We start from the raw sequence: 26,917 nt of genomic DNA on the forward strand, positions 1-26,917 counted from the left end.
CCAAATCTAATTCACTATCAAATAAGTCTTTACAATTGTGAGACTTTTAGAATGAGAAAAGTCTCCTAAAACTCCTTACTCAAAACTTAACCCAAAACCCAATTACACCCTTTTAATAGCCTACTCACTTAGCTATTCTCTTGGTGTCTAACTCTCTGGGGTTACAAACTAAAACCAAAACATCTTATTTATAAAGGTGAAACCCTTTATACCTTTACTAAACTCCCGATGTGGGATACAAGACAAACTCAAACTTACTGAGATTCAAGGCAAATCCCAACAAATCCTCCCTTGACTTGAATCTCCAAACACTTCAACAGTATCTGCAAAGCTAACATGCTTACCTTTCTTCTTTTCTTTCATCACAGGCATTCCAGCAACTGAGCTTCCATCAAACATGTACAAATGATTGACCCTATTCCCTTGTAGAATCACACTACCATTCTTATACATTTTCAACCAATCATTACTACCATAAAATGTGTACCCCCGAGAAGCTAACTCACCCAAAGCAATCAAATTGTAGTGACAATTTGGTACATACCTTACATGACGAAGTGTCCTAATAACACCATTGTGAGATCTAAGGCGAACACTCCCAATGCCTTGAATCTGCACCTTTTCTTTGTTAGCAACCACAATATCTCCATACTTTTCATTCTCATCCAACTCCACAAAACAACTCTTATCATTGCAAACATGAACTGTAGCAGCTGAATCTAAAACCCAACTTTTATCACTTTTCAAAGTCTGAGTCTCATCCACACAAGTTGTCAAAACAACATCATCATCATCAGACACGACAGCAGCAGTATCACTCTTTTCTTCATCTGATTTCTTCTCATCATTCGCCCTTTTGAAAGCAGCCATATCCCTTCTCAGCTTCCTGCAGCGTACTTGGATATGTCCCTTCTCACCACAATAATAACATTCTATATCACTGTAATCTCTGTCTCTTGACTTAGATCTCCATCTTGATCCATCAATCCTCTTTTGAGTCCTCCCTCGATCAAAACTCTCTACAGCTAGTGTACTCCCCACAGGTGATGAGTTCTGAGCTCCCATAAACCTTTCATTCTCACGCAATAAAGCAGTCACATCATCCAACTTCAAAGTAGACCTGCCTACCAACACAGTCTGAACTAAAGGCCTATAAGACTTGGGCAAAGATGATAGCAAAATTAAAGCCTTCTCTTCATCTTTTAACTCATCAACAGAAATCGCTAGCAATTGAGAAACCAATTTATTAAACTCATTCAGGTGATTATGAAGACTCATACCTTCTTCCATCTTCAGAGAATACAGATCCATCTTCAAACATAATCTATTAGTCAACGACTTCGAAGCATAAATACCTTCAAGCTTATCCCACAAACTCTTTGGAGTACTCTCAGTCAACACACTGTATTTTACCTCTGGAGCTAGCGCCAATCTAATAGCACTAACGACTTTCTTCTGAATCCTATTCCAATTAGCATCAGACATTCCTTCAGGCTTACTACTCTCTAATGCCTGATCCAACCCTTGTTGTACTAACAGATCTTGAATCGTACTTTGCCATAACATAAAATTACTCTTTCCATCAAATAACGGAATCTCAAACTTAGGCATAGACATACCAGACATACCTTCTTCAGACATCTTCAAACACTGCTTCACGATCTCTTGGACCCACGAACTTTAAACCTCGAACCTTGAACCTCGCTCTGATACCACTTGTTGGGAAATACCACAATACCCACGCGCAGCAACCACACAAAATAACAAGCTCAAATCAAGAATAAGAACACACAAATATATTTGGTTCGGCCCAACTCAAAATGGCCTACTCCAAATCTAATTCACTATCAAATAAGTCTTTACAATTGTGAGACTTTTAGAATGAGAAAAGTCTCCTAAAACTCCTTACTCAAAACTTAACCCAAAACCCAATTACACCCTTTTAATAGCCTACTCACTTAGCTATTCTCTTGGTGTCTAACTCTCTGGGGTTACAAACTAAAACCAAAACATCTTATTTATAAAGGTGAAACCCTTTATACCTTTACTAAACTCCCAATGTGGGATACAAGACAAACTCAAACTTACTGAGATTCAAGGCAAATCCCAACAGAACTTGCCTTAATAATGTTTGGACTTTCATATTTATAAATAAGCGATGGGGACCATTAGAGGATAATAAGGACAGTGTTGAGCTAATGTGGAACTGAGTATGTCAAACCGACCTAACATGTCAGGTAGGCACAAATGTTAGAATTATCCCTAGTTGTTTGCTGAAGGCTTCTAACATGTGTACAATCAACACACTTCATATAGGGTAGATAGGTAAAAAGGGAATAATGTGAAATTTAAGTTTTCAAAGCTAAAGTCATAGAAAGGGTCAACATTGGTGGACAATTAGCTTTAAGTCCTGGTCCAACCTTGTAGGGGTCCGATTTCATGTGTATATCTTGCTTGGGATGATCTGATATTAGTGTAGGAGTTCGTCTAGTCGACAAGGGACTTATGTTTTATTTCAAAAGTTTGGATTCAAGTCTTTACTTTAAACTCTAATGATGAACCGAGCATCCGATCTGTCCCAAGGAGATGTCTGGTCTGGCTAATCTAACTTGGGGCTCATCCAATTTGACCGGTATGATAGCATTAAATAAGGAGAGAGGTAGTTTGAGTGAAAAAATTTAAAGAGGGAAAATGAAAAAATGTCTTTCCGTCTTTACTCTAACACATGACATGGTTTATATTGTTCATATAATCTGTAGTGCGACTATATAAAAGGCAATTGGGGCTTTCATTTTTCACCTTTTTGCTTTTTTTACTCTTAGCCTAATCTAAGTTTTTCGATCTTAAAGCTTTTTGGGCTTAAAGTTGTTCTTTTCTTCGCTTTCTTTGGTATGTATTTCAACTATGTTTTCTAGTTTGAGTTTTGGGGAGGCTAAGAGTTTTAGGGTAGAACTTAGAGGGGTCAACTTAGGCAAGATGATGATCGCATGATTTTGTCTGTCATTGGAAGTCGTGATTGCTAGAAAATGGCTTTCTGGTTCAACCTGATGTCCAAAGAAGGGTAGCAGTGAAATAAGAATAATACTCGAGTAAAAAGAGAATAGGTCCTAACAATAGAGGAACTGTCTGCTCAGATAGATTTTGATCTATAGAATCCAACTCTTTTCCCTATCTCTTAGGTCGATTCATCTTCTATAGCCAACCTTTCTTCATCTTTCACTATTTTCCTTTCTGGGGTTTAGCTTCATCAATTTTCTTCTACTTTTACTCTCTCACCAATTGATACTCCCATGGTCACTTCTATTCCACCTCGGTTAGTTCTTATTGAGATTATTTTTTCTTCTAAAGGGTTTTTACCTTGTCTTTCTTCCCTAAAAGTCATGTTGCTTTTAGCCATAATTCAACCTTGGAATCTTCCTCCTATTCAAGAGTTAATAGTCTTTTGACGATGAAGATTTTAATAATGAAGAGGGTTTTGAGGAGGAATATGAGGAAATAAGTACCTCGACTAAGGAAAACGACGATAATGAGGGGGATTTTACGAAGCAGGATGATCTGACTGAGATTTTTATATATACTTGTGACCTCGATATAATCTTCAAAGATGTGATAAGACAACTAAAGGGCAAAGTTAATCTTAAAGACTGCTTTAACATGTCCGCGCTTTGAAAACAACATTCATTTTTCTTAAAAAGGGGTATAGCATATTAATGTTGAACTTCTCATATTGGATCACTGATAGACTACAACCATATTGACTGTCTATATATTGGGATTTATTCGTAGCCAATCTAAGGTTTTCACTTTATTTTTTATTTTTTTTAATTTTTAATTCTTATAATTTAATCATCACATAGCTCACTGCTAATTCTATACGGTACATAGTAGGCTTCATTATTCTTTGTTAACATCTAAAAATTTTTCTCACTTTTTCTTTATTTTGACAATTTTTTTCCCTCATGAAGCACCCCAACGATAAGAGGTGATACTATATAACAGCTTGACCTAATAAAAAATTATTTACCAATTGTCCGAGCTTAATAAAAAATTAGAAGCTACTTTTTCTTTACCTTGAGAAATAAAACATAAATAAAAATGACGAATTAGAGGCTGAGGTTGCTACTGAAGTTGAGACGTGGGAGATAATAAATGGTCCTAACATTTTTGTGGATGCACTAGTGGCTTTCTTTGTCCTAGATCTATCAAATCGAGATAAAATATTAGAACATACCTATAAAGGACCTTGTCTTTGATGCCTATGAGCTTACCTCTCCAGAAGTAATAATGAAATGAAATACTGAGGTAGGTATGGGATAACCTTGTAAGATTTTATTTAACCTGAATTTTATCTAACTTTTAACTCAATTTTACAGAGATGTCTACCGATGAAAACTTTGATTTTACCCTATATCAACAAGCCTCTAGGTCCAAAAAGGGCCAAAAAAAGATTCTACTCAGGGCTCTATCCTTAGAAGGGATAAAATCATTAACCCCTCAGCTCAACACTCTTTAATAGTCTGTAAGACGAAATCTACGAATGGTAGGGATCTCTCCTCAGCATAAACACCTATTCTTGCCAAAAACCAAGGGTTAAAGTCTTCACTTCCACCTTGAAAAATCCCAAGATAAAGGTGTTAAGGCCTAGCTCGAAAAAGATTTTTATAAGGTTGGATTATATTCTTACCGATGACCCTATTAAAAACTTTGACATGGCGAAAAGGTTTTGTAAAGTCATGATCCCTCCCCTTGGTAAGTGTTATCTAACTATGGCTTGGCTTTTTTTATTGTACTTCATTTAACTTAAAGTTTGAGTTCATCCTATGTAGTCTAATAGAAGTTTTCACATCAACCCTTAGACAACACTAGCTAGGCCTTCTACTATGCCTACCTCGCTATGGCTCACCTTTTTAAAGTAAAAAAAGATGTAGTTATTTTGATTGAAAAGCATAAAAAGAGCTCAGATGCTCTAGGCAATGTCAAGTCTAACTTTAGTGCATCTTACAAGAAAGATGCTAAGCAGAGAAAGAAAAATAATGAGCTAAAAAAAGTTGAAAGTTATCTTGGTTGAGAAAGCCTCGGTCGATTCTATGAGAGAGCATACCAAGCTTAAGCTTAATTATGCATAGGTTAAGATAATGAGGCTGAAGTTTGAGTTCAATGCCAATAAAAGGGAAAAAGAAGATCTGAAAAAGAAAGTTGTTAAAGAGTTTAAGGCTTTCAATGAATGCCTCCAGCTAAAGGTGGAATTTTTTAGAAAAAACATGCTCGATGCATTTCAACTGACTAAAGATAAGGTACAATTTAAATTTTTTGACCTCAACCTCGATCTCTTTGATATTGACATCAATAATATTAGATTAAGGCCTCTTTCAAATCAGACCAAGAAAGAGGAAGAAGAAGAAGAGAAAGATGGTGATGATAATGCCATAGATGTTGAGCTCGAAAAAGCTTTGGGTGTCGAGCATGAGGGGGAGGAGGTGGAGAGGTTGAGGTCGTTACTACAGCTTCTACTAATAAGGGTGTTATTTCTACTACTGCTGTTGACGTTGCATGATTCTTTTTCTTTTAACATTTGTAAAATTTTTTATTCTAAATTATTGATGTATTAGGTCAATTTTTGTGATGACCTCGGATATGAATGATCTCTTGACGAATCATTTATTAACAAGTTTTGTACCAATAGAAAATCATATATAAATTTTTGTTCAATTCATTTTAAGTTTCAGTTTAGTTTCACTATTATTTTTTCTTTATTCGCATTTGAGCTTGGCTAATCATGATAACATGAATTTATGCAAGTTTGAGCCCGGTTAAGTAGTCACTTAGAAATATCTCAAATCAAATTAACTTAGGAATTCCTCTAAGTTTTAGGTCAAATTTTGTTAGATCGATTAGGGTATGAGCTCAATGTGAGCATAAGTGCCATCGGCTGACTATAATTTGATTTATATATTCAAGTATAAAGTATAAGCATGAGCTTAGTTTAGTTCAAGCTATTAATAATAGACCTTTAAGTTATTCACATTCCATGTTTTTAGGATAACGTTGCCATTCATATCTTGTAATCTATCAGTTGCGTCATGGATGGTCTCTTTAATTATATATGATTTTTTTCAAGTTGAGGCTAATTTACCACCTCGATCGTCTACTCTTGATGCTCAACTTTTTTAAGTACCAGATCACTTTTCCCGATATGCTTATGTCAAATCTTTTTGTTATAATAGCTAGATACCTTTTATTAATAAGTTACTATCCGTGTCGAGGCTATGTCTCATTGCTCTTCGATGAGGTCTTGTCAACCTTTAGCATTTTCTCATTTCTTATTTTGACCCTAATTCAACCCTTAAGCTTAGAAGATCGATTTTGATAAGTACCACGACCTCTGTTCTAAATGCCAGGTGGAATGGAGTTTTATTCATTGGTACCTTAGTTGTCGTCCTTAGAGCCCATAACACTTTTGGTAGTTCGTCAACTTATTTCCCCTTTGCTGTATCCAATCTCTTTTTTAGGGCTTCCAGTATTATCTTGTTTGTCAATTTGACCTATCTATTGAAGATGGGTTATCGACATGAATCTCAAGTCGATGTGAATGTTTGAACATTATTTCTTAAAGCTTGAATTTTTAAATTATTTATCATTATTCATTATTATGGATTGAGGTAAGCTGAATCTACAGACTATATTTTTCCATAAATTTCATGACATGGGCCTCATTGTAGTGGCCAATACCTTGGCTTTAAGCCATTTAATGAAGTAATTTATTACTACAAAGACAAATCTCCTCTAATCTGTGGCTGAGGTGAACAGTTTAAGGATATCCATTCCTCATTGTATGAAAGGCCATAGCTAATTATAGGGTTGAGCTTGATTGAGAGGAGGTATTGCATGTGAGTAAACCTTTGACACTTATCGTATCACTTAATTAGCTTAATTGCATCCCTTTTGATGGTGGGCCAATGATAGCCTTGTCTAAATAATTTATAGGCTAATAGTCGAGGTCCGAGGTAATTTTCATATATTCCTTCATGGATTTCTCATAAGACGTAATCTGTCTCTTCCTTATCGATGCATCTTAGATAAGATAGGCTAAAAGATCTTTTACATAGTTTTTCTTTGATCATTGTGTACCGAAAAGCCTTCTTTATTAATGCTTTAGCTTGGATTCTATCTTTGGATAGTGTTATTGTGGTTAGATATATTTTGATTGGTGTTATCTAGGTTTCTTTTTTTATGATCTGTCCTACAAGCTTGTATTCGTTGCTTTTGTGTGCCAACTCTTTTACCAAGACTTGGTCTCAGTTTTTTATTGTTATTCCGAAAGCTAACTTAGATAAGGAGTTCGCCATTGAATTTTTTGACTTCATTATTTTCTTTACCTTGGCTTTCTAGAAACTAGTTACCAAAACTAGTGCTTTATCTAGATATTTTTAAATTTTATCTTTTCAAGCTTTGAACTCCTCATTTATTTGATCGACCATTAGTTGAAAGTCACTATATGTGTTATATGTTAAATATTTAGCTCAGTTGCTAACCTTAAACTAGCTATCAATGCCTCATACTTTGCTTCATTGTTAGATGCTCTAAACTTAAATCTTAAATCATTTGGATATTATAATCATTTTAGGATGATTAGAATAAGGTCGGTTCTTCTACTGTGGTTCATGGCCAATCCATCAACATAAAGCTTCCAATTTTTCTTATCTAAAGTTCCTCTTTTTTTTTCTGGTTATTTTTTAATGTGTACCAAAATGAGCTCTATAATGAAGTTTACTAGCACTTGAGAATTCAAGGTCGACCTGAATAGTATACAAATGTTGAATTCATTAAACTTTATTGTCCATTTGATTAATCTCCCTAACATTTTTAGCTTATGTAAGGCTTGTCTTACTGGTTGGTCAATCAATACGTGGATCACATGGGCTTAGAAATATAGCCTAGGATTTTTGACTGAAGTGACAATTGTGCATGCTAATTTTTTTATATTACTATAGTTGATTTCTAGCCCTGTCGATACTTTACTCACAAAATACATTGGTCTTTGTTTTTTTTCTTCTTACCAGAGAAAAATTAAATGATGGCTTAGTCTGCGGTGGCTAAGTATAAATATAAGGTTTTGCCGGACCTCGACTTAGATAAAATGGGTAAAAATGATAAGAACTCTTTGAGTTTTTTAAAAGTTTTTTGATATTGAGGGGTCCACCTGAAGTTAGAAATGATTCTAAAAATTTTGAAGAATGATAGACATCATTCTACCAACCTAGACATGAATCGACTTAAGGCAACTATTCTTCTGGTTAATCTCTGTACCTCTTTTACCAAGGTCGGTGGTTTCATATTTAGAATTGCCTAAACCTTTTCTAGGTTCTCCTCTATCTCCCTTTAATTAATCATGTAATCAAGAAACTTACCTGATATGACCATAAATACACATTTGCTTGGGTTAAGCCTTATGTTATACTTTCTTAAAGTATTAAAGGTCTTACTGAGGTTTTTTAAGTGCTCGATCAAATTTTTGCTTTTGACTATCATATCATCCACATATACTTTCATGTTGCGGTCTATCTAGTTTTTAAATACCTTATTTACCAGCCTTTGGTAAGTTACCCATATATTCTTCAATCTGAAGGGTATCACCTTATAGTAGCAAATGCTTTTCTTGATAATAAAAGTCATTTTTTCCTCGTCCTTTAGCATTTTGATTTTGTTATAACCAAAATAGGCATCCATAAAGCTGAAGAGGCTATGCTAGACACTATTATCCACCAATCGATCTATGCTAAGGAGAAAAAAGTTATCTTTTAGGCATACTTTGTTCAAGTCTATAAAATTAATACACATCATTCATTTTTTGCTATGCTTTTTGACCATGATTACGTTGGTTATCCATTTGGGGTAGTGAACCTCCTTGATAAAGTGTGCTTATAATAATTTATTGACTACTTCCTCGATGGCCTTTTGTCTTTCTAAGGTAAAAGTTCTTTTCTTTCGTCAAATCAATTTTACCTTAAAATTAGTATGTAGCATATGAACATCACATCAGTATCAATTTAGGGCATATCGCATGGTGTCCAGGTGAATAGGTTATCTCCCAAAAGTTGAATTAACTGACCCTTGTGTTGAAATTTAGTTTTGATCTACATATTCTTTTCAAGGATGCTATCCTAGAATGGAATTGCTACGACATCCTTAATTGGCTTAGGTCAATTTTCATCCAAGTTTGGTCTTTGATCAATTATCTTTTTTTATTTAGTTAGGTTCGACCATTCCTTACAAAAATAAATCTCAACGTTATAATCAGCATGTTAATGATAACTTGCTAGATATGTATATAGTGAAATTGGTATATATTTTTCATTTCAAGCTATATTTCGATCAGTATATTAGCTCGATCCAAGTGACATGTAATTGTTGATGCCAACTTAAGAGCTCGATCATCTTTAAAATTGTTTCAAAATATTCAAAAAAATAGAACAAAAGATATCTTGTTGTTCGAGCTTAAGAGCTTGGAATTACTTAAGAGTGCATTTCTATTAGGTCGATCTTATGTTTTATGTTCTTGCCTATGGCTTTTTGTTTCTTATCATATTTTGTTGTTTGCCTTTCTTCAATGCTTTTGGTCTCAATTGAACTGTCAATTTGCTTTTCAATCCTCTTTTTCATTATTGTGACATAACACTGTTGTGCCATGGATTGGTCTTCCTTACCCTTTCTAACCCCATTTGTTGTTGGGAATTTCATATTTAGATAGGAAACTAAGCCTATGAATTATATAACAGATTGGCTAAATTAGCCTAATATTATGTTGTAGGATGATAGGACATCACCAATCATAAATTCTATAACTAAGGTGATAGTCATTGGTTCTGTTCCCAAAGAAATCAGTTGCTTGATGTTTCCCCTCATTGGTACCTATTCATTCCCAAATCCCACTAGTGTTTGGTGATCGACTGCAACTGATCTTCATCAATTTTGATTTTTTTCATAATATCTTAGTACATGATGTCGGTCAAGCTTCCAATATCAAATATGATTCTCTTGACCATATAGTTTTATACTATGATCATGATCACTATAGTATCATTATGTGGATGTTGGATTCTTTCTAAGTCTTCCAAGCTGAATGAGATTAGTTTATCTTTTTATACTTTTTTTTTCTTTGTCAAGGTGCTTATAGCCATGACCATGCCCGAATTGAACTTTTTTTTGGTCGAGGTAAAGCTGCTTTTAGTCATCACATTTATCATTTTGACAATCGGCCTATTGTTATAAGCTTGGACTTCTTTTTGCCTCTACTCATCTTCTTGGACTTTTTTTTTTCCATTTTTTGGCCTTCTTTATTTGCCCTATGTGAGCTATCTTTGATCTTATTTGTAGTCTATTCTGAGTTGGCCTTGTCTTTACTGCTCTACAAACTTTCTTAATTGACCTCTCATTATCAGGACTTCAATATCATTTTTTAGGTGAATGCAATCTTTGGTATTATGGCCTACATCCCTATGAAATGCACATCTTTTGGTCAGATCTCTGTTTGTGTTTTGTTTTAGTGGCTTTGGCCATCTAAGGTCAAGATTTCTCTCAATTTGCTTCAAAATCTTTTTTTAAGAGATATTCAGTGTAGTATAATTCTTTTTTCCACTAAGGCTTTTAGCCCTATGTCATTTTCCTCTTAGGAGAGGATCGTAGGAATCCTTACCTTTCTTACGATTGATAAAGGAGGATGAGCCTCTTTTGCCTTGGTTGTTTCTCATTGTAGCTTCAGCATCTATATATTTTTTAGCTATCAGTAAGACTTCGACAGAGTTTTAGGTGATTTTAGCTTTAAGGTTAATTTTAGGTGGTACTTTTTATCATTGAGTCTACTTGTTAGGGCAACTACAATGATCGTTTGCTCTAGGTCTTTAACTTGTAGAGCTTTCGCATTAAAATACGTGACATAGCTCTTAAAATATTCATTACAACCTTGGTGGATTGACATCAAACTCAGAGTTGTCTTTTTCGCTCTTTGGCTATTCATAAATTGAGCCAAGAAAAAGTGGCTAAGCTCTTTGAATGTTGTAATTGACCTTGGTTTCAGGCTGTTATTCCAGGACTGAGCTACACCCTTTAAGTGGTAGCCATACCTTTGCATATTAGAGTTTCATCTACATCTTGCATCATTTTGTTAGTCCTATAAAATTCCAAATGATCGAAAAGGTTAAAAGTACTGTTGTAGGTTTTCAAGGTCTAAATCCTTCTGAAGGTATGGCTTTGTCAATTTCTTTGGTGAAACGCGAGATTTCCAGGAACTTGAGCTCATCTTCGAATGCTGTTGCTTTTGTGATCAACTTTTTTTCCATGACTTGCATCTAAGCTTCCAAGTCATTGTGTGGTTGGGGTTCAGGGTTTGTCTATTTGGATTTTTTGATTATGGCATGTGTCAAGTTGTGGCTGGGGTAATGGCTAGCGAGTGTGTTATGCTCTTTTTCTCTGGAGCTCGAGGAGGCTTTTATTTCTTCATAACTTGGTTGTTTTACTATTGCTCCTTGGCCAAGGGTAATTAGGTCAGGCACTTTTAAAACTTGTGGTGGGGTTATGGTCTGCAACATTTGTTTAAGGGCCTGTATTTGCTGGATCAAGGCCTAAAATTGTTTAACCGTCGGGCTTGTCTGTGATGGGAGAAGTCATTTTGAGTGTTGACTATTATGTGTTTTTGTTTCAGTTAGGATGGCCGTCTCTCCTTCTTCTAAGGTTCTTTTCCTTGGTGGCATTGTTTCGTGTTTGGCTAGTGAGTGGAAAAGGAAGGCCCCTACTTGGCATGTCAAATGTTTGTGTCGAGCTCTAATCTTAGAGCACTTTTGGAAAAATAAAAGATAATGACAATCAGAGACAAAGTAGAGAGTGTTCCTTGTGTTTGCACTCTGACGTGTAAGTTAAAATAGGTGAGATGAGAAGAAAAGTAATAAGAAGAATTAGGAGTAAGATGAACTTACCTTAATGGTGTTTGGACCTTTATATTTATACATAAGTGATGAAGATCATTAGAGGATAATAAGGACAGTATCAAACTGATGTGATACTACGTATATCAAATTGACCTGACATATTAAGTCAGCACAAATGTGAAAATCACCCTTGATTATTTGTTGAAAGCTTGTAATATAGAAAAAAAATCATTATAGCTTTTTGGCCACTAGATGTCCTCCAACATGTCCAGAATCAAGCAATCCTATGAACTAAAAGTACTACCCATCCATAGCGGTTCCCAAACTCTCTGGCTCAGTCACCATAACTCGGAAGTTGAAAAATGTTGGCATGCCAGGCACTTATGCTGCTCGTGTTAGAGAGCCACTAGGGATTTCGGCTTCCGTCGAGCTTAGCATATTGAAATTTGAGAATATTAGCGAGGAGAAGAGCTTTAAGGTCACTCTTAAAGTTAATAAGTGGGCTGGTGCAGCTAAGGATTATGTTTTTGGAGGACTGACATGGACAAACGGAAAGCATTATGTAAGGAGTCCAATCGTGGTTTGTTGCAGCGGTTTCTAAGATTTAGGTTAGGACTTAATAAACTTTGAAGGTCTTTTATTTTATTTTAATTCATTACATGTGAAAAAGAAATGTATTAGTGGAAATATTTTTAGGATCATTTATTTATTCAGCACTCGTTTTTCCTGTTAAGATTCCAAAAGTAAAATCCTTGTGCTAGCTAGTGGTGCTAGCTAGTGAGTTGAGACCATCGAAATTCGTAGTATTTCTGATCCAAGTCATGAACTTCAAACCTTGGACATTGTTTCTTTGTCTTGTTGCTAAACTGATTTCTTAATCCATATAAAGAGAGAAAAAAAAAAATCCAATTAGAAAAGCGTACGAGGCACTTGGCAGGACGTCATGTATGTGTCTTTTTTTTTTCATTTATTTAATGAAAGGTAAAAGCAATAATTTCTGCGTAGGGAAAAGAAACCCCGAACAGAAGTAATGTTGTTCTCAAGAATAATTAAAGAAACTTGGGGGCATCTTTGTCCTGTAAAAAATGAGAGGATGTTTAAACTCCAAACAAGATTGAAATTGACAAAAAGTGGGCAACATTTAGATATCATGTGGAAGGTAAGTAAAGGTGGTGACCAAGGAGCGGCCAGTCGTCATCTTTTGGCCTATCAACTATGAACCAAGTGTCATAACATATATCCTCCCTCCATTGCCCATAAATAATAGTAGCACAGTAGTCGATTACTCCCCTTCTCAACGGTTTTTAACTGCCAGAAGAACCATGAATACGGTGACCCGGCTTCACTCCGCCGCTAATGTCTTGTCTGATCTGCGACCCAACTCTCCTTTCTGCACTCCCTTTCTGTTCACCAACCTAAGCCAGAGGCAGAGCTTCTTGTCACGTAGGTCTTTGCTTCTTACCCAGAAATGGAGACAGCACATGTTTCTTACAACAAGACCCATCCTTAAAGAAGGGAATCTCAGTATTAATGGCAAGGAAACCTTGAAAGATGTCCCCGGAAACATTGTTGTCACGCCATTATCGGATACCTCCGCGTTTGTGGGTGCCACTTCCTCGGACAGCAGCTCCCGACATGTATTCAAGCTTGGAGTCATTAAGTAAATTTTTTTTTTTTTGTTTTAGCTTAGTTTTAGAATTTTCATTACACGTAATTAAATCTGTTGGTATTCTGTTCTCTTTACGTAATTAAGTTCCTTTTAATATCATAATGCGAGTAAATTCACATCACTTTGATTTTCCTTCATTTGAAAGATCATAGGGCCGAGGCCTATTAATTGTTCCTATGCAAGGATTAAACGTTTTCATAAAAGATTCGATATTTTGCGTATTAATCAGCTTTAGTTAATTACAATGTTACATAGTGTAACTCGGGCGTTTTGTTTATTTCATGCAATTATCATTGTTTTATGTTATTTAAATGTGTTCATCAAACTTTAGAATCATGTTATTCTTTCAGCGACAAATTCCTTTCTCCTTAAAAGTAGATTTTCCGTAGATTAAAATAATCGAGGCCTGCAAAACTGGAAGCATTGAGGAAAATATTTGGGTAAATTGATATGCTCTCCTTTCTTATGGTGACTTTTGTCAAGTTCAATGGCAACATTTTATGGTGTCTGCTTGATGCAGGGATGTCAGGTTACTCTGTCTCTTTAGATTTAAACTTTGGTGGATGATACCACGGGTGGGGAGTTCAGGAAGTGACATTCCTCTTGAAACTCAGATGCTGCTCTTGGAAGCAAAAGAAGGACCAACTTCTGGTCATTCTACTTATATCATTTTCTTGCCTGTTCTAGATGGCAAATTTAGAAGCAGTTTGCAAGGCAACTCCTCAGATGAACTTGAGTTTTGTGTTGAAAGCGGTCAGTATTGGCTCCAGGATATGTATTTTGGTGATTCATTTTTCTAATTTTTCTCAATATATGACGAAACAAACTAGAGTGGTGAAGAAGTCTTCCTTGTCAATAAAACATCAAAGTATACCTGGGACACTGCATAAACTTGACCAATAAACATCACTACCAGTTGAATTGTGGTTCTAGAATTCTATCATGACCCTAATGATTCATGCATTCAATTTGATAAGATCAGACGGTAGTTTTGTTTAGCTGGGCCTAGGTTCAATTGGGATTAAAGAGACAGTAACATTAAAGTGGCTAAGAATGGAGTAGACTTCCACTTCTTGAAGAAGAGATGACAAAAGAAAAAATGGGGCAGAGAAAAAGCTTCTTGGTTATTCTTACTAACCATCTTAATTTTCTGTTTATGTAGTCTAATGATTTGGATATTTTCTGTATTTTTACAGGTGACCCTGCTATAGTTACATCACAATCCTTGAAAGCAATTTTTGTTAACTATGGAAACCATCCATTTGATTTGGTGAAGGATTCTATGATGTAGGTCAGCTCTCTGAGCAAACGTTAAGTATATATATGATATACAGCTACCAACTGTCATTGGACTTATGTTATATCAGACAAGTGATATATATGTGATATAGATCTGATGACACCAAGCTACCTGATTGGCTCACCATTCAATTTGTACTTAGCTAGAAATACGATGATACTTTCTTATTTATGCTTTGAACAATAATCAGGATTCTGGAGAAGCAGTTGGGAACCTTTACTCTCCGTGAAACCAAACAGGCAAGTTGGCCTACCATTTTATATCTAGTGATCAACTAAGGGTAAGTTTTTTTCCTTAAGACATAAAAGAATCAGAACCGAAATATGTAATGTGCATGTTTGATGCTTTTCAAATGCAGATGCCTGGAATGCTAGATTGGTTTGGTTGGTGCACATGGGATGCATTCTACACAGAAGTTAATCCCCAAGGAATTAAGGATGGCTTAATGAGGTTAATATAGTTCTGGATTCATGTGCTCGCTAAACATAGCAAACTGAATTACAGATTGATATGCAAAGTGAAAATTTCTTGCATTGGGTTCTAATATATATTCATTGTTGTTCATTTCTGTGTTTTAGAAAGCATAAGGCAAATAAGAATTAATTTGTATATGTATATGTTCAAAGCTCGAAAATTCTTGCGTTCTTGATTCTATATTTCTAGTATTTGTTCACTGCTCGGAGTATAATATTAAGCTGTTGATATTACATGGCAAAAAGGAAAAATGGAGAAAATAGTTAAGCTGTTTTGCCTATTCATGACTGCAGTGTAAAATACATCATTTTGAAATAGCCTCATAATGCTCCTTGATCAGCTTTGAAATTTGCCCTGGAAGTTGCTTCATTATGCTTTTGTCCAATGTGGTTGTTCCTTCTGCAAGGGTTTATTACTCCATTAGGATAACTATTTTCAACAATGTTCCCTTCAAATCTTTTAGTTTTGTTTGTGCATTTTTTTTGTAGCATCGTTTTCATCTCTCTCTTCTATTCTGTCACATACAGTTTATCCCAGGGAGGGACACCTGCAAGGTTTTTGCTAATAGATGATGGGTGGCAAGACACGGTTAATGAGTTTCAAAAAGAAGGGGAGCCATTTGTTGAAGGGTCACAGTAAGCTCACTCTGTGTCCTTTTATTTATTTTAAAGAACATATATTGGTTCTCAACCCAACCTCCTCCCCTCCAACTTTCAGGTTTGGAGGCAGATTGGCCAGCATTAAAGAAAATAAGAAATTTCGGAGAATAGACAATGAAGCTAAAAGCAAGGCGCCCAGTGATCTAAAAGAATTTATTTCAGATATTAAGAGAACTTTTGACCTAAAGTAAGCTTTTTGCAGACCTTGCACTAGAGGTTCTCTCATATTCTTCCCCTCTGTTTTAATTATGATGGAATCTGACACGACCTAGGATTAACACATTATATCGGTGAGGAGAACTAATGCAAACATGATTTTCATCTCAAGACTCTTCTCAGAAAGTGTCTTTACTCTATTTCATATATGTTTGACACATCCAGGAGATTTCATCTTACTTTGGATTTTTCTAAATTGTCAGGTATGTCTATGTTTGGCATGCCCTGCTGGGGTATTGGGGTGGCCTTGTTCCAAATGCGCTGGAAACTACAAGTTATGATCCAAAATTGCGATACCCTATCCTATCACCAGGATATTTAGCAAATATGAGGGATATATCAATGGATTCTATGGGGAAGTATGGTATTGGTGTGATTGATCCCGATAAAATATCTCAGTTTTATGATGATCTACACAGCTACCTTGTTTCACAAGATGTGGATGGGGTTAAAGTTGATGCCCAGAACATATTAGAAACCATCTCTGCAGGTTTATATGGTCGAGTGTCACTTACAAGATGGTTTCAACAAGCACTTGAAAGGTCCATAGCTACCAACTTCAAAGACAACAGCATAATTTGTTGCATGGCTCAGAGCACAGACTCCATTTACCAGTATGTAACTTGTGCTTCCTAAAGCATACCAAGTTCTGCATTTTCCTTAGAGAAATAAGAGAAAAATGAATCCATCAAGTTTATTTATTTATTTATTTTTTGAATCTTGAGTTGCATGTAACAGCTAGCAGAACCAGGCACATTAATTAATAGGTATGTTTAGGTCTCCTCTGGGTGAATTATTTGAGTGATTTTAGTAGTCAAAGTCATACTTCTATCAGACGTTTCAAGGACTTTGAATTGGATTACTACATTCATCATTACGGAGATTTTTTTTTTTTTAGCAAGAGACTTTAGATGGTTTTAGGCTGTCAAGTTTTGAGTGCTGGTAGTATCGCCAAATTATTTAAAATTTTTATTCCATTGCAGTCAAGTAAAGTGCGAAATAAATAAGTTTTCACATCAATTGTTTAAAATGAACTTACCTTATGTGTTGTTCATTCTATATAGTTCACATGATTATAACTTTTGTAGAGTAACATTATGATTAGCCTGCCCTGCCTTTGTTGCTGCAGTTCAAAACAAAGTGCTATTTCACGAGCCTCTGATGACTACTATCCAGAAGATCCTACAGCACAGGCGCAACATGTAGCTGCTGTGGCTTTTAACAGCATATTTCTGGGTGAAGTTTTTGTCCCAGACTGGGACATGTTTTATGTATGGAATTATGTCCCTTTACTTTTTCCTCTTTTTCTAAATTTCTATTTATCAGTATCGTACATTTATCAGCCTCTTAACAACTTTTTTAGAGTCTTCATGATGCAGCAGAGTTTCATGCTGTTGCTAGAGCTGTGGGAGGTTGTGGGGTTTATGTCAGGTAAGTGCGTTTTTCCGATGGTATAACCGCATAAGAAATTATTAGTTATACAAGGTTATATATATGAAACATATGTTATATGTACCAAATATATATATATATATATATATATAATCATTGAATAAAAAAATCCTCACATGATTGAACTTGTACTTAAAGAGCTCCTCTTTATCATAAACACATTTATATTGTACTCAAATGCCTTTAAAAACTTTAATAATAAGATAGATAAATATTTTTCTTATAGTATGTGTAGGACTATAATAAGTGCAAGGTAAAAAACATTAAAGAAGAGAGAGAAAAGGGGAGATAAAAAAAAGTTTAAAAATCAGTATAAATCGGATTTTTTTGTATCTTTAATACAATATTTTTAGTTTTAGCTTTTTTATTATCCATTTTATTATATATTTTTTATTTTATTTTTTTCTCACCCATAGCCCCATTCTCCCTATTGCTACTCTCTTCTATCTCATTTCTTCTCATTTTTTGAAGTGTCAAAAAAATCATAAAAAATTGCACACACACACACACGCATGTCCATATATATATATATATATATATATATATATATATATATATATATTTGAGTGGAGTACTCTATTCAAATTAGAAAAGAGATGAATATAAAACGTAAAAGATAAAAGAACCCCATAACTAAAGAAAAGTAGAAAAAAATGATTTATGTGGGTTTTTTCTATATTTGTTAAAATTATAAAAAATGTGGAATGGAAAAAATTGTTAGATTTTTCCAATAATTTATCAAAATTACAAGAAATTTGAATGGAAAATGTATTAAAGAGCAGATTTTTGTAACTTGTGAGAACTACAAAAAAAAAAAAAAAGAAAAAAAATTCTTTTTGGTATTTTTAAAAAATTATAAAGAAGGCTGAAACAAATATTTAAGGGGAACAATAATTTTTTTGTTAAATTTATCAAAATTACATAAAAAATACTCAAAAAAAAAAAAGTGTCAACGATGGAGACTTACCACATATCGACAAAGGTGACCATGTTTATAGGTTTCATGAAGACATAAATATAAATGTTGTCTGTTGCATTATAGTCCTATATATATGCTATAAATTACTTACATACTGCCTTGAATATGTACGTACCGGCCCTAAACCTAGAATTTATAATATATATATATATATATATATATATATTATTCTTTTATCAATTGACAATTTGGAATATTTCACTTATGGTAACAGTGATAAACCGGGACAGCATGATTTCAAGATACTTGAGAGGCTTGTACTTCCAGATGGGTCAGTACTAAGAGCTAAATACCCAGGAAGACCATCTAGAGATTGTTTATTCACTGATCCAGTCATGGATGGGAAGAGGTATTTCAATTCAATTCAAGTAGTGCACGAGAATTTTCATACCTGGAGTTAATTGGGTGTTTGTTTGTTTTTGTAGTCTTCTCAAGATATGGAATTTGAACAAATGTACCGGAGTTGTTGGCGTCTTCAATTGCCAAGGCAGCTGGCCTCGCACGAAGAAGGCAGTCCGGATGGCTGCTAGTTCTGAGCTCTCTGGACAGGTCTCTCCTGCTGATGTTGAGTATTTTGAGGAGGCGTCAGGAAACCAATGGACTGGAGACTGCGCAGTCTTTTCCTTCAAAACAGGTAAAAAAAAGGATTACTTCATGATCAGCATGTCTCGTGCATGGTCATATGTATATATGACTCAGGCATGAGATGAGGATATATATCATCTGTTTGATTTGATGAAGATTGATGAACATGTGCTGTGTCTGTTTGGTACAATTGTTAGGTGCTGTTTCTCGATTGCCAATGGAAGGATCATTGAACGTTGCATTAAAAGTTTTGGAGTGTGATGTGTTTACCGTATCTCCTATCAAGGTTTGCTTTCCTAATCAGTCAACCCTCATAACTAATTAATTAATTAAAGATAGATAGATAGATAGATAGATAGATAGATAGATATTTACATTTTAAACTTAATAATTTGTTTTCTCAAATAACAACGTCATTATATTAAGCAAGCACAATTAAGTTAACATTTCTTTCTTTAATTTCTTGTTAGTAGATATGTAATGTAATAGCAATGTGTGGGGATTTCATGTGATATTAACAGCAAATGACAATTAATCACAGGTTTACGATGAGGAAATCGAGTTTGCAGCAATTGGATTAATGAATATGTACAATTCTGGGGGAGCCCTGGAGACAGTTGAGAGCTTGGGTGATTCTTCCGGTTGTAAAATACATGTTAAGGGGAGAGGAGCCGGTTGCTTCGGAGCATACTCTAACACAAAGCCCAAGTCTTGCTCCATAAACTTGAAAGATGAGGCATTTAACTTCAACGGCCACGACAATCTTCTTACAATAACCATTCCTGCCACAGTCAACTCTTGGGACATTGCCATTTGTTACTGACGCCTCCATTTTTATTTTATTTATTTTATTAATTAAGGCCTTAAATGTCATATACATGAGCTGAATTAATTAATTAACTAATGAACTTTTAATAGTACTCAATTCAATCAAATGTGGATATAATTAATTACTTTAGATAAGAAAAAAAATAGTATGCATGTATTAGTTATTCGTACACTTTGTTTGACATGATCAAAATATCTTTGACAAGTAAAAATAATTAACTAATTTTCATTAATTATATTATATTTTAATAACATTAATAATGAAATAATAGGTGATATTTGCATAAGAGAAAACTAAAAATACAAGTAATGTAGACATTGGACTTTATCTGAAATAATTTAACATAATTAATTCGGATTCGTTTTTACACTTGGACTATAATCCATATTTTGGGCTTATTAACATTTGACTCATTTTAGAGGATCTATTGCATACGCCACAAAAGTCCATTTTAAAATCCAATGAATAGCCCATAATGCGACCTTTTTATAAGTCATTTACAAAGCCGAAATGAAGCCTAAATGGAGTCTATAGCGTGACCCATTATTCGGTCTAATAAATAAGAAAGGAGAAGAACCCAAATGGAAAGCAAAACCTATGATGGCTGGGCATTACAGAACCCATCTTCATTCGCTTAAGGATTGAGGCTTGTATGGACTAGGGAAGATTCAGCTAAAAATAAGCTGATTTGCCGCAAAAGGGAAAAGGGAACCACACTTGCAGCATATGAACCAAACAAAAAAAACCAAACTAAGTTAGTGGTTGGTGGTGTTAGTTTCAGAGTAGTGGAGAGGAGAAGAAACAAACAAAAGGAGTAGCTATATGGGGGTCGGCTAGGTTGGAGTTTAAAAGGGGAAAGGGACGAACAAAAAAAGCGAAAGTTTTTTTTTTTAACAATCTGGGATTTTTGAGGAAGTAATGAGGAAAAGATAAAAAGGAAGGAGGAGAGAAGATAAAAGAAAATAATAGGAGACCAAAAGCGAAAAAAAATAGAAGGAAGAAAGAATTTGGGAAAAAGTATTATTTCTAAAACTTTTTTTCTTCTTTCTGACGGTTTTCAAGTGTTCATAGGGTTAAACGGGAGGTTTGGGAAATGGCTATGATTTCATAGTGATCTATTTATGAAAACTTAAGACACCATTTTTTTCATTTTGTTGGTTTTACCTTGGATTTGGTGACTTTCTATTTTTTTTAAAGGAGTTTGTTTTATTAGGAAAATAATCTATGAAATACAGGAGGAGAGTGAATTGTGCATGAAAACGTTAAGTTTTTTTCCTTCTCTCCATGTTTTCTGGTCTAGCGCATCCCTTATTACCATCTATGCTGTTTTTTGGTTTGTTCATATGAAATCTGCTAACAAAGGCCCAAAGCTTTCTTTTTTTTAGTGTTTTTTCTTTTTTTCTGGTCCGTACACAGGAGTTTAAAGCTCCATGTTCCTTGCGTCTACTTGTCTCTTTTCCTTTGTATGATAGCTTATGGTTTATAAAAGGGATAAATAGGAGGACAAACTTTACAGCTTATAAACCAGTTTTAGATGTGCAACAAAAAATAAAAGCTTAATTTTTTTTATGCTTGCACCTACTTGGGTTGTTAGTATAGGGAAGTTTCATGTTTTCTCCTTGCCAAGTCCTTGTTTTGATAAATAAAAGTTTCATGAAGGCATAGAGAGTTCAATAGCTTTCCAAGGTGTGGCAAAAACAAAAAAAAAAAAAAAGAAAAAAAATTTTCTGAAATCAGCTTCCATCCCATTCATTGCTTTGAAAGTTCATGTTTTTGGTTTGCCAAATCTTGTTTTGATAAATGAAAGTTTTATGAAGGCATAGAGAGTTTAATAGCTTTCCAAGGTGCGGCAAAAACAAAAAAAAATGAAAAAATTTTCTGAAACCAGCTTTCATCCCATTCGTTGCTTTGAAAGTTTATATTTTTGGTTTGCCAAATCCTTGTTTTGATAAATGAAAGTTTCACGAAGACATGAAAAGTTCAATAGCTTTTCAAGGTGCGGTAAAAACAAACAAAAAATGAAAAAAAAATTTTTGAAACCAGTTTCCATCAACAGCTTTCCAAGACGCAGCAAAAACAAAAGATATAGAAAGGGTTTCCAAACTCAGCTTGCCACCTTTTTTTGGATTTGGAAGTTCACCTTTTGAGTCTATTCTCCTCTAGGATTTAAGTTGCAAAAGAGGAGTTCCTTTTTAAACAAACCAAACTGTTGGTCTAAGACTTGGAAGTTTTAAGAATTTTGCAAATTAATAATGAGGGATTGGCTTTAGATAGGTTGTGCGTTGTCAGTTTTTTTTCTTCCCATTCCTTGTATTGTCTAATCCAAGTAGTAATGGAAAGTAGTATAGGTAAAAAGATTAATTTGATTTTGCCCATTTTTATTCATTGATATGAGAAAACTTCAAAGCAAGAGGTAGAAAGTGTGGTTGCTCCTTATAGGTGCCAAGCATGCTTCGTATAACACATGTCCATGTTTACTTTTTCTCTTGCTTGATTAAAATTGGAATTTTATGCATTATAATCTCTTTGGTGTTTAAACTTTTATGTTCAATTTAATTTCATGCAGTAAATTATTATTATTATATGCAATTTATCGTTTATTTGCATTTTAGTTTCATATCAAATAATAATAATATAAATAAAAATTTTCAAGGATGAGATTTTAAGGAAACTCAAGTAGTGATTCTTTAAAATTTCTATGTGAGAATATTTTTTTAAAAAATATTACTAAAGAAATAGAGTATTTAGAAATATATTCAATATAAAATATTTTTATTTATTTAATTTCCTAAAATTATATTATATAGTGATAAAATAATATATAATTACTCTTTTAATAATGAAATTAATATAATAATACGTGACTATAGTGATTAATTAATTTTTCAAAAATTTAATTCATTAAGTAATAATAAAAATTAAAAAAATTAGAACTAGAATAAAATTAAATGAGAAAGGAAAAAGTAAATGAATCTCTGAAGATGAAATTTTAAGGAAATTCGAGTAGAGATTATTAAAAAATTCTTAGGTGAGAAAATTCTTCTAAAAAAATACCAACAAAATATTGGGATATCTAAAAAAATTTTTAATGAAAGATTTTATTTACTTTGTTCCTTTTGAAATTTTTAATGACAATTGTGTAATAATTAAAGAGATTAAAACAAAATTAAAACCAGTAATGAAAGTGTAACATAAAAAAAAATAATATACATTTTATGGTGTCATATTTTACTTTATTATTTTGCATTACATGATCTTAAATGTAAATGAAAATTTTGATGATAGGATTCCGAAAAGTCCAAAAAATGATTTTTGAGAATTCTCTAGGTAAGAAAAATCTTTTAAAAATTGCTAAAGCATTAGAATATTTAGAAGTTTCTTTTTAATACAAAAAATCTTCATTTTATCATTATTTTCTTTAATTTGAATAGTCTTTTTATATAGAAATATGCATTTTAAAAAAAATAAATCTATTTATGAATAATAATATTATTACATGATTTTTAGACATTGAAGAAAACGAAAAATCTTCGAGGATAAGATCAAAAAAAAATTTTGAGTAGTAATTCTTTAAGAATATGTAAGTAAGAAAATTTATTTAAAATACTGCTAATATATTGAAGCATTTAAATTAATTTTCGATATATATTTCTCTTTTTTTTTTTTTTATAAATGGCATAGAAATGAATTTCTAGAAAATATTATTTGATTTTAAATTATAGAAATTATGCTTTACATTTTTTAAAAAAAAATATATAAATATGGGAAATAAATATGAATCGTCGAATCGTCTAATATAAAATTTTTAAAAATTTCGAGTAGTGATTCTTAAAGATTTTTTAGGTGAGATGGTTCGTTTTAATATTATCAGAGTAATAAAATATTTTTAGAGATTTTTCAATATGTAAGGTTTTTTTTTTAAGCATACTAAAAATAAAATATGTTTTTAAAGAAAAATTAAAGAAATTAAATTTTAAATACCAAAATTAAGACCCTTTTTGTCCAAATTGAAAGATAACATATAATTAATTGGTATTATTTTTAACAGGTGCTGTGAGAGTGCTCATCTTTCCTGTACGAACTGGCTCTCGAAACCTAAACTGTTTCATAAACCCAAAAATTATCTTTTTGACAAAGTTTTAATTAATTCTAAAATTTTATTAAAATAATAAATTTTAACAGATGACCAATCACATCTAATCAAAAAAAATTTATGGTAACTCCATTTTAACTTAAAATTTGTTTAGCAGACCTCAAAACCATTATGACAAGTAATTCTTATTAATTATATTACAACATAATTAAAAATACTTGGTTGGAGACTATAGCATGGCATACTTCGGGTCTAGTGTAACCTTATAAGAAGAAACATAAATGTAGAACCACTGTGTCAGAGACGTAAGCAGGCAGAAGAAACAATTCTGCATGTTTTGCAAAATGCGATTTTTCTAAAAGTGTATGGAGGGCTTGGATGGTGGATGCATGTTGGACGAATCAAGTGGCTGTAGATAACACTGGATGGTTGGCGGCATATGCAGAAAAAGTAGATCAAGGCAGTTTTGAGGGCACGCTGGTGATGTGCTGGGCAATATGGCATAGCCAGAACATGTTTATAAAAAATAACGAGTACAGAGGACCAGTTAAGAAAACAACTTTTGCAAAAAATTACCTACAAGAATTCAAGAAGGCAAACGAGGTAAAGGATGGAGGAGGCTTAAAAGTGGTCGAAAGATAGAGTTCACCCCCACATCTTATGTGAAAGTAAAATTTGATGGAGCACTAAACAAAGCGGATGGAGTTGGTGGGAGTGGAGTGATCATAAGGGACCATGAAGGAACCATCTTAGATGCTGCTCTATTGTCACAGATATGATTTCTTAACCTTCAATGGCTAAATATGTAGCAGTTAAAAATGCACTTGTGTTTGGAAAAAACATGGGGTTTCAAGCAATCTTGTTAGAAGGAGATGCCTTTAGTATAATAAAATAATTGAATGATGGAACCAAAGACCTGTCTACCATTGGAAACTTGATAAAAGATGCCTGACTGATGATGAATGGTTTTAACTCATGTAAGGTAGTTCATGCGAGGAGAGAAGCCAATGGTGCCGCTCACTTGCTAGCAAAATAAGCATTTTCACTAAAAGAGTCAATGTACTGGGTTGAGGAGTGTTCCAACTTAATTCATGATAGCATTATTGCTAATGTAATGACGCTTTAGCGTATATGAAGGGTCTTTAAGTTTAAAAAAAAATGGGTGGTACCTCATGCATGTAATGTAAGTAGAAGTATTGAAGAAACATTATCCAAACTGAAGTTAGTATACATGTTTGAGTTTTTAACGTGTGATGAACATACATTGGTTAAAATAGGGAATATAGGATTAGAGTTGTTTAGTAAGGGTAGGTTAAGCAACAGCCAATTAATGTATGGAATTTTTTTAAGTTCATAATTTACCTTTTAACCCTTTGGGTATAAGTTTTCTTGAACCTACAACTTTCAAGCACCAACTTTAATAATACATCAACTGATCCAAAGATCAGTCGGCATGTGTTATTTTAATTAAAATTAAATTAATAAAAAAATAAGAATTAACAAGCTTTACTTAATTTTTTTTCTTTCTTGTTCTTCTTCCAAATTTCTTTCCCTTTCTTAATATTTTTTGAAATAAAACGATTTCATTACTCAAACTTGATTACAATCCTTCTCTAAAGTGTTAGCTATTACATTAGGGTAATCCTCAATCCAGTATTCATCCTTATCAATAGTTAGATTATGATGTGCAACCAGGTGACCTGCTTTATTACTTGTTCGTCCCACATGCAGTATTTGGTAGATGTCAAACCTAGTGATCCTCCATCTAGCTTCATCTATAATAGTGTCTATAAGGGAAAGATCATCCTCTATCATCTTGAGCTTCTTGATTAAAACCAAATAGTCTCCTTCAAACAACACTTTCGTAAAAACCTGTATCTTGGGCAAATTGCATGGCAAGCACCGCAGCTTTTGCCTCAGCTTGAAACCGGTCACCAACAAGTCCAAGCTTGATTGCTGGAACCTCTGAAACTGCTAATCGGAGATCTCTGACGATAATCCCTGCCCCCCTTTTATCTCCTGCAGATTAAAGGATCCATCAAAATTGACATTGAAAAAACCTTTTCTCGATTGGGACCATTGATGATTTATATTTTGTTTCCGCCATTTCTCTAACTGTCCTTTTTCATGTTCTGTTGTATGTTGTTGAATGAAACTAGTAGTAGCCTGTGGTGGCTTTATCCTTTCCCCATGTTTCTCTTTGTTTTGTGCACCCCAAATTCCCCAGATAGATGTCTTGAACACTCCTAGTTGACCTTCGTTCAAGTTGTTGCTAACATTCGTATTCCAATCTTCAATCTTTGTGAGATTGTTCCAAGTGCTTTGATACATATGAAGCTGTCTCCAAATCTCTGAGGCATGAGAGCACTGTAACACTGCATGTATCATCGATTCTTCCCGTTCATCACATCGTATGCACATACTACTCAGATGAAGTCGCCTACGGCTTAAATTGTACATAGTTGGGAGGGCATTATTGCATGCTCTCCAGATCATCATCCAAAATTTTGGATGTATGTTTCCCTCCAGACAATCCTCCAATCCATCTCTGGCCTTCGCTGCACCATATCACTTTCCATCCTTCTTTGTTGCCTCTCATCCACTAGCATTTATAAGCACTTTTGAAAGTATACATACCTTTGTTGTCATGATTCCATATTAGTGTATCTGGCCTGCCCATGTTGCTGATTGGAGTTGCAAAAATCATTTTCGCTTCATCTGACGTGAAGATTTCATGGAT

The 26,917-nt window shown here is 33.8% G+C and overlaps 1 protein-coding gene across 3 annotated transcripts; it reads left to right on the forward strand.

Moving 5' to 3' along the window:
• Positions 1 to 13,097: 13,097 nt before the first annotated feature.
• Positions 13,098 to 20,180, forward strand: LOC111275302 (putative galactinol--sucrose galactosyltransferase 2). 3 transcript variants are annotated; one of them, XM_022860553.2, is made up of 15 exons: positions 13,481 to 13,581; positions 13,941 to 14,030; positions 14,111 to 14,343; positions 14,787 to 14,877; positions 15,081 to 15,129; positions 15,249 to 15,340; positions 15,892 to 15,999; positions 16,082 to 16,210; positions 16,443 to 16,853; positions 17,369 to 17,510; positions 17,603 to 17,670; positions 18,885 to 19,019; positions 19,096 to 19,304; positions 19,453 to 19,541; positions 19,797 to 20,180. In XM_022860553.2, exons 3-15 carry the CDS (start codon positions 14,154 to 14,156, stop codon positions 20,076 to 20,078), a joined length of 1,995 nt encoding a protein of 664 aa, XP_022716288.2. In that variant the 5' UTR covers positions 13,481 to 13,581; positions 13,941 to 14,030; positions 14,111 to 14,153; the 3' UTR covers positions 20,079 to 20,180. The 3 variants fall into 3 exon arrangements, with proteins under 3 accessions (XP_022716286.2, XP_022716288.2, XP_022716287.2); XM_022860551.2 differs by lacking the exon at positions 13,941 to 14,030 and having other exon boundaries at positions 13,098 to 13,581; XM_022860552.2 differs by lacking the exon at positions 13,481 to 13,581 and having other exon boundaries at positions 13,940 to 14,030.
• The last annotated feature ends 6,737 nt before the right edge of the window (positions 20,181 to 26,917 follow it).

The sequence above is a fragment of the Durio zibethinus genome, chromosome 26, assembly GCF_047325235.1.
Source record: "Durio zibethinus cultivar Kanyao isolate XHJ-2024 chromosome 26, ASM4732523v1, whole genome shotgun sequence".
Classification (NCBI taxonomy): Eukaryota; Viridiplantae; Streptophyta; class Magnoliopsida; order Malvales; family Malvaceae; genus Durio; species Durio zibethinus.

Coding starts and splice junctions, on each gene's coding strand:
- LOC111275302 (XM_022860551.2), top strand. CDS start 13,244: ATGAATACGGTGACCCGGCTTCACTCCGCCGCTAATGTCTTGTCTGAT. Junction 16,211..16,442: donor AAGAGAACTTTTGACCTAAA/GTAAGCTTTTTG, acceptor CTAAATTGTCAG/GTATGTCTATGTTTGGCATG. Junction 19,305..19,452: donor AGTCTTTTCCTTCAAAACAG/GTAAAAAAAAGG, acceptor TACAATTGTTAG/GTGCTGTTTCTCGATTGCCA.